Source organism: Schistosoma mansoni (assembly GCF_000237925.1).
Source record: "Schistosoma mansoni, WGS project CABG00000000 data, supercontig 0385, strain Puerto Rico, whole genome shotgun sequence".
Lineage (NCBI taxonomy): Eukaryota > Metazoa > Platyhelminthes > Trematoda > Strigeidida > Schistosomatidae > Schistosoma > Schistosoma mansoni.
In genome coordinates, this window is record NW_017386227.1 from 10,809 (window position 1) to 19,664 (window position 8,856).

Below are 8,856 nucleotides of genomic sequence, written 5' to 3' on the forward strand. Positions count from 1 at the left end.
AATAGGTTCATTTTAATTAGCTAATCTTGTCATTCTTAGTTTGTTCAAACCAGCAAAATTCAAAATATAAAATGCTGATAATTCTCTTTTTTTTTAAGAAATAGATTTGCGAGTGCATAAAATTCACAAAAGCTTGTCACTTTACGAGATACAGTGAGATATGTACTGTTTTCAGGCTTGTTCCTTTTGTTGTTTCTTTATAGAAGAGGTGTGTCTTCGTTGAAGTTCCTTTAAGATTCGAAGTAATTAAGCATCGAGTATATATATATATATATATATATATATATATATATATAATACACCATGTACGAGATTATTACATTGGATTCCGACATATAGTGTAGTAATTTTACGGAATGTAATGTTAAGTAGAGGCGACGTTATTCCGTTCTTTTCATAATGAAACAACCAAAATGTGTGACTTAAAGTCCTATTCATCAACTTTTGTTAAATGAGTTGCACCATATTGTATAAGGATACACCATATTGAAGTGATAACAATCTAGCACAATAAATTAACAATCCATTTATTTTTTTCGTTAGAGGTGTTAGGAAGTTACACAATCTTGTATTGCTTTCATTCACATTGTGACTTAGTTTTATAACCCTTATTATTACATCATTGTGACTTTCAACTGTTCACATTTCGTCGTAGAATTGGAACTTTTAAATTTCACTTGTTTTTATCATTCATTAATTTTGTATAAAAATATTCATTTTCCTACCGTTAGTGGATTTATGCTAAGTTAGATTAACTGTCAACTTTTGACAAATGTTATTATGATTAAAATGCTTGCTTAGTTGTGCAATATCACTTAATTTATACGTTTGGGTAATAATAAATGACAGGAAATCACCTGAGTATGATCCATACATTTGCTTGAACTGTTAGGAATCTGCTTTATGGATGTCCGAAACCAGCCATCATTTTCAGTATGGGGTTGTGAAGATTGTTGGATTTCATTTAAATCACGAACCGATCTAAGTTAAACAACCATCAAAAACTTGAAGGTACCGGAGTTCCGTGGTCAATATAGCTAATCCGTGTCAAGTATGAGAAAGGTACTCAATGAAGACAATGAAAAATGGTCTCCCAATGTCATGAACTGGAGTTGGATCCTGGCTGAGTGGTCTATTGTTTAAATGTTCGTTCATGAGACCGAAGGTTCTCGGTTCTATTCTCGTTTGCAGGATCGTGAATTTCCACTTCTGAGGAGACCTATACTTGGATGAAACGACCACCCAGTCCTTGCAAGATTTCTGTGGTTGTGTAACTTAGATCAGTTCATGATCTCAATAATATTCAACTATCATTCTTCCACGGTAAAATAAAGGATATTAATTAGTTAATTGAAACAAGAGTATATTTATATATAGAAATAGTACCAAAGTAAGATTATTTGTCCGGAAAAAAATCCGAAACAAGTGAAACAGTTTGTTCGAAAACTAATAACCTATGTTTGTTCTTTTATTGAATTCCTCCTAAAAACTGAGAATTTAATATTTCAGTTTAGCGTTGTCTATAAGTACCCACTCCTGAAAAATGCTTTAAACCACCTGTATGAATAAATATAATGTTATCTAGTTCTTAGTGCTGATGGAATTTCACTGATCAGTCTGGGTTGTGATCGAATAGGTCAATACCAACCTAAATAACTCGATTATTAAGTTTCTAGTTGCAACACTCCATGATGCCGGACAAAATCCTATGAGAAAAATCAGTTTCCTGAGAACAACAAGTATCTTATATCGGTTGGTCTAAGCTATCATAAAACCTGAGTTGAGGGCTTTCACTCATTTACTTCAAACCACAGAATACTTAAGCCAGGCATTTCTTCTTTGGGAAATAAGCATTGTTGTTCTTAAACATCAAATATAGTCCCTATACGGATTATTCTTATATTGACGTATAACAAGCTTATGGTTTACATCAACTATTGATAAAATTAGTTTGTTTATTTGATTATATTACTTCTATTTTTCTTTCTTTACTATTTATATGTAGACTATGGAGGTTGGTGTCAAAGATTCTGGCGTAGAACACATAGTTATCGATAATTTACAATTTTTACTAGGCGCTGGTGATGGTGCTTTCATCGAACGTTTTCAGCGTCAAGATCACTTTATAGAAAAATTACGTGCTTTTGCCACTGAAAAAGGTACACATGTTACGATCGTCGCTCATCCTCGAAAAGTAAATTTTTTTATTGTTTAACATAGTTTCATTTTTAAATAGGAAGAAATTGGTCGTCTGCTTTCAATTAACAGTTTATATGGTGGTGGTAAAATTTCTCAAGAAGCAGATAATATCATGTTCTTGCAAATGGATTCATCTACAGCGATCCCTAAGAAATATATACAGGTTAGCTTCTGTTTACATCTCACAGGTTATGATTTCCTTTTTTGTTGATATTATCGTCAAAATGATGTAATAATAACTTACCTAGTATACCGGTTTATATAGAGTCGGTCTCGAACCAAATTGTTTTTTTTACAAGGGATAGTAATACTAATTGCCTGCTGAAACTAAATTAGAAAGAATAGAATTCGGATCTGTTACCTACTAGTTGAATGATAAGTTCCTAAACACCACTACTTCACACAATTTATCTTCAGTTCAACTTCATTAGTATATTTGTAAAGTATTAAGGAATAAATGTTGTAACTTGCCTAGAATTATAAAGTTTCTATTCTCATTTTGGATGTATATATCACTCTTACTATGTATATTCTCCGAATCAATGGAAGTAGCTTTTCAGTAGTTTTCGTTTTTTGAGTTTTCTTGTATGAAGTTTTGTTTGGAAAGAAACTGTAATTGTAGCTTATATTCATTCGTAAACATGCTCTCGTATTCAGTATAGTTATGAGTATAAGCTATCACTACTATCTATGAAGCTTGGTACTTTATTAATAAAAATTACTTTTTAACACATTGGACAGTAAATAATCTACAGATTCACTAAAGTTGTTGTAATTCACTAACCACTGCGCTGAGATTCAAACTTGAAATTTTTGTTAAGCTAGTGATACTACTCGTTCGACTAAGCAGTAGGTAGTGGAGTTTGATTAAAAAAACCCAGACCCAGTAATTGACGTGTAAAATTATTGATCAGCCGTTTGTTGATTAATGCACTAAACTCTCACCCAATGTCTCGTAAGTTCGAGTGCTTGTCCACCTGTTTCGGTTTGAGGAACTGGATATTACCACGAGATCTAACTCAATGTATCTCGCTCAAAGCTGAGTGCACAAACATGTACTGATATGCTTGATTACATATATATCAATATCAATGATAGTGACAGTTGATTTGTACGAATTCGTACACCGTAAATTTACAACATCTAATTCAATGATTCTTTCTCATTCTAATGAATAATAAGCTAGCGAATTTTCGAATATATCATTTAACAAAATATTACTCTAATTATTTTATCCATAGTGAGAGTAAATAAATTACGGGGATCTCTTAATACAGAGGAATTAAATTTTAACGATTCATGAAATATCTAGTAAAATATTAAAAATTTCCGGATATTTCGGTTTGATTGTGAAGACTTCATCAAGTTTTTTAAAATGATTAAACGAAAGTACTTTCTAAGTGAAACTTCACAGCTGATTTAGGATTCAAATTATGTATAATTTTAGAATTGATATTATCTCTGGCGACTAAATTTACACATTACCAGATTGCTGAACTCAAATTCGACCCACATTGTCTTTATGAAGACTATCTATGCAACTCACAACTTTCCAAACCGAAATATTTGGTAGAGTGAGTTCAGAAACCACCGGTAATTCGGTTAAAAGTTGTTATATCTTGTGACTGAGTGGGGTGCTTTAATTACTGAACTGTGGCTCTGAAACACAATTCGTAGTCGTATATAATCTATTTAATGTTCACTGCATCAATGAACATATAGATATGACGTAGTTAGTTGTCCATTTATTAAAATCCTATGGCTATCTCATATTATATGATTCTTATTCATTTGTATTATGTGTTGAACCGTGTGGTTCACTCGGTTCAGTCTATGATAATTGCTAATTACGAACTATCGATATCCTTCAAATATGGTTAGGAACTAACACCAACTCGATGATACGGCCACTAACGTACAAAACGCTCCATCAATTATCATCAAATAATGGAATCTGAGATCAAAACAGGAGTATAGCAAAAGCTTGATATTCAACAAAAACAAAAAAATTGAAGTAGAACATCTTTGTATATATAGGACGATAATATCAAAGTGAGAAATTTTTGAGAAATTAGCAAACTAAAATTGATAATATCCAAATAATTAGAAAACAACATTCGTTATATAGAAGTACGAATTAATAAAAATATGCTAATTGTTGTCATTACAGGAAAGATATCAATATTTATTCTCAAGAACTAGATAACTTGTAGTCATCCTAGCAACAGGATGCTACTTCATCTTTGAAGTAATAAAACTAAAAAGAAATTGTATAAGGAAAATTGAGTGTAATGATCATTTAATTTTAGTTAATCATTGATTTTATTGTATTTGTATATATTTAATTATCATCATCGTGAGTGTAGAGTCAAAAAAACACAAAGGTAAACTACTAAATGACCATTTTTCAACTATTTCGAAAAATCTTTATTGTCCCAGTTGTTGTTATATTTGTAATCAATAAAAAAAGTTATTGCGTATATGTATTTGTAATCTATATCAACTTATTTACTTCTTCATAGATGACCTGTATCAGTTATATTGTTGAATAATTCATGATAGATATATATGCAAATGTGATTGCAATCAATATTTTTCTTTATTTCTCTATCTGTTTTCTTTTCTGATTATGATCAATTAGTAATAATTAATTGACTAATAAAAGTTAATAATCCTGTAAGTGGTATGATGAACAAATGTAAAGGTGGGAGTGTAGAACTCTCCTCGAAAATTCTGTTTTTGAAGGAAATGTTTAATTTTCAGGTGGTTACGTAACTAAACTGTCTAGAAGTATCAGATAACTGTGTTGTTTTATTCCAAGTTTTCTCAGAACGATTAGTTTCACACAGATTTGAACCTGAGAACTGACAATATTGCGTTTTCAACTAATGGAGTTTATGCTGGTAGCTGTTACTTCTCAGTTATTATGATTAAGTTGTTTTTACTATTCTTCCTGTGTGAATAACTACCTTGAAACTTTCCAACAATATCTTTAGTCTATAAACTCATTGCGCAGGCCAAAACATGGCATAAATTCATGAAGTCGCTGACAAGTGGACTGGGCCATGTTGGTAGGTGTAGACTACCTGGTTGGGATTCGCGAGATGATAACAACCGATGGTTAGAGACCTTGGATGACATGGCTCAAAATCGTTTGCAATGGTGAAGGTGCATCCACTCTTTGTGTTCTACCAAATTCTAATCTGAATTCTTCATGTCCCCATCCTTTTTCTCTTTCCAAATTTATTTCACCGTATTATGCTCTTTCAATAACATCAAACCCTTATCTTTCACATAATACTTATACTCTTACTACTTCTACCAATATAGGATTTGTATCGACAACTGTATCTCTGTGCTGATGTGGTATGGCAACTTGAACTGATGTACGTACGTACGAAGTTCTACGTTGTAACTGACTGACTGAGCTTTGAGCAAATCAGTCATATTTTGCTTTAACCAATAGTGTCAGTCATTTAGTTTGCAGTTTTAGTCGAGTGTCACCGATTTACTTACTTACGCCTGTTACTCCCAATGGAGCATAGGCCGCCGACCAGCATTCTCTAACCCACTCTGTCGTGGGCCTTCTTCCCTAGTTCTATCCAATTTTTTTCATTCTTCCCATGTCTGTCTCTATTTCTCGGCGTAATGTGTTCTTTTGTATTCCTCTTCTACTTTGACCTTCACGACTCCATGTGAGGTCTTGTCTTGTGACACAATTGGGTGATTTCCTTAAAGTGTGCCCAATCCACTTCCAGCGCTTCTTCCTGATTTCTTCTTCCGCTGAAATCTGGTTTGTTGTCTCCCACAGTAACTTGTTGCTGGTAGTGTCTGGCCATCGGATCCGAAGTATCTTGCGTAGACAGCTGTTAATAAACACTTGTATCTTCTGGATAATGGCTTTCGTAGTTCTCCACGTCTCCGCCCCATACAGTAGAACTGTCTTGACATTTGTATTGTAAATTTTAACCTTGGTTTTGGTTGACAATTGTTTTGAGCTCCAGATGTTCCTCAGTTGTAAATATGCTGCTCTTGCTTTGCCGATCCTCGCTCTCACATCTGCATCTGATCTACCGTGTTCATCAATGATGCTGCCCAGATATGTAAAGGTTTCCACATTCTCCAAAGCTTCTCCGTCAAGTGTAATTTGATTGGTGCATATTGTATTGTATCGGAGAGTCTTGCTTTTTCCTTTGTTTATATTGAGACCTACTGCTGCTGAGGTTGCTGCTACACTGGCTGTTTTCTCCTGAATTTGTTGTTGCGTTTGTGATAGAAGAGCCAGATCATCCGCGAAGTCTAAATCGTGAAGCTACATCCTGCCTGTCCACTGTACCCCGTGATTTGCTCCAGATGTTGACGTCTTCATGATCCAGTCGATGACCAGGAGAAAGATAAAGGGTGAGGCTAAGCAACCTTGCCTGACGCCGGTCTTCACCTCGAATGAGTCGGTGAGTTGTCTTCCATTGATGATTTGGCAGTTTAATCCGTCATAGGAATTCCGTATGATATTGACTATTTTCTCAGGCACGCCATAGTGTCGAAGAAGCCTCCATAGTGTTGTTCTGTCCACGCTATCAAATGCCTTCTCGTAGTCAATGAAGTTGATGTAGAGTGATGGATTCCATTCGATTGATTGTTCCACAATGATCCGTAGGGTTGCGATTTGGTCTGTGCACGATCTATCCTTACGAAATCCAGCTTGTTGATCTCGAAGTTGGGCGTCCACGGAATCCTTCATCCTGTTTAACAATGCTCGGTTGAAGACTTTTCCTGGTATTGAGAGAAGAGTGATGCCCCTGTAGTTATCGCACTTGCTGAGATCGCCTTTCTTTGGTATCTTGATCAGAAGTCCTTTTTTCCAGTCTATTGGTAGTAGCCCCCGGAGTAGCTACAGGCGGAGTTGAGTGTCACCGATTACATGTATTAAATATGCACTAGGGTGGGTGACATGGCATTTTAATGCACTATATTGAATTTTGGAAGGTTGCAAGTAATTAGCAACATATATGAACCTGGTTTTTAATTAGTTCAGAAACGAGCACGTAAGGAATTCTACCCGTTATCCGATTCATTGCCACAATTGAAAATGTTAGTCCAGTTCCTTGGTTAACAGGAATGTCTTTTGGGTAGAATTTTTCTCTGTTATTTCTCAATGCATATATATATGTATATATTAGATAGATAATCCTTTTAACTATAAATGGATTTTTTGAGAAGAGTTTATAATTATCAGTCACTAATATTTGAATTTTGATCTAATTTTGGTATCCTTACTACAAACCTCTAAAACTTGGATTACAGTTCTTATTAGGTATGCTTACTACTAAGCTTCTTTAATAACAAGGAAACATTTTACAAGTCAGTTTGTAAATTGTAAAGTTACCATTCATAATTCTCTCCGGGACATAACAGAGGGGGGAAGCAGACGGAATCGGAAGTAAAATCAATAAAAAACTAAACATTCGTATATATATGTATATGTATATAGACTTCAAATGAATAATAACGTCACCTCTACACTTTTAATTAACTAGACAAAGCAGATAAACATTAATGTATGATTTAAGTCACGGACCGATGAAAAACAATTATTGAAAACCTTCAAACGCTGAAAGGCTATTTCGTCCTAGTATGAGACTCCTCAGCTGTGCACACACGATCCCGGACGCGGAAATAGAACCCAGGACCTAGGTCACGCCTGAAAACGCTTAACTTCTGGACCACTGAGTCAGGACTCAATAGTGTACTAGTTCAACTTCAGTCAGTATACAATTTAATGAAAATCAGCAATCCGAAGCCCTATTCTGACAATATATGAACTAGACAATAACAAAATGTCCATCGTTGTTTTCATTGATTGACTGTTATAAAGTGAAAAACGTGTGATCAGTTAAACAAAATTAGGAGTTAGATAATCTTACTAAAAAATCTTGTTGTTGTGAAAAAAAGCCTATTGATATCTTAACCTTATCGGATCATGTAGATACCGAAAGAAATATTAACGCTGACTAGGAAACCAACATGTTTATATAAAAAAATTTGGCTGTCGATAAACTCCTATGTTTTGAGATTCTCCGATTGTTATTATCAAGGAGAATAACTGGTGTTCCGATCAAGTAAACATCAGTCCGTAAAGAAAAAAATATTTTATGGAAGCCATACGTCACTTGAGCTTCCATTGTACTTTATTGGGAAAAAATTCATAAATCAGCTTGATAAATCTAGATTATATGTAGGTAATATTCGCCACAGATTGATCTTATTCAAAGTACTATTAAAAATCAGGGAGCACCAGAGAGTTGTTTTATCTCAGTATAAAAGAAGACAACATGTTCATTTATCAGTTATATATACACTGAGTGACTGATTAACTAACATTTTGTACAATAATTATCACAGAAGTAAAAGTGGAATACACCGGAACAACCACTGCACAAGTTGATTTATGGTTTATATTCTATATATTAAATAGTAATGCCTAAATAATTACTCCATCATAATGTTATAACATTTCACTCAGACTGGCTTTTACAAGGAAATATTTACAGTTTTTTGACTATTTAATATATTTATATCCACTATCGTTTTAAACGAATCAGTATATTGTAAGCAAAGATGGATAGTGGCTAGCAGTGGAATCCAGGACGCGCGTTT

At 34.0% G+C, this 8,856-nt stretch overlaps 1 protein-coding gene across 1 annotated transcript in view; it reads left to right on the forward strand.

The window, feature by feature from the left end:
* The window catches only part of Smp_177240 (hypothetical protein), a gene marked incomplete at both ends in the record, with an annotated part of 19,582 nt that overhangs the window by 5,130 nt on the left and 5,596 nt on the right, over window positions 1-8,856 (forward strand). The window contains 2 exons of the mRNA XM_018792307.1: window positions 2,006-2,194; window positions 2,237-2,362. Of these exons, the coding sequence (XP_018644034.1) occupies window positions 2,006-2,194; window positions 2,237-2,362 (315 nt within the window). The remainder of the gene's footprint in view (window positions 1-2,005; window positions 2,195-2,236; window positions 2,363-8,856) is intronic.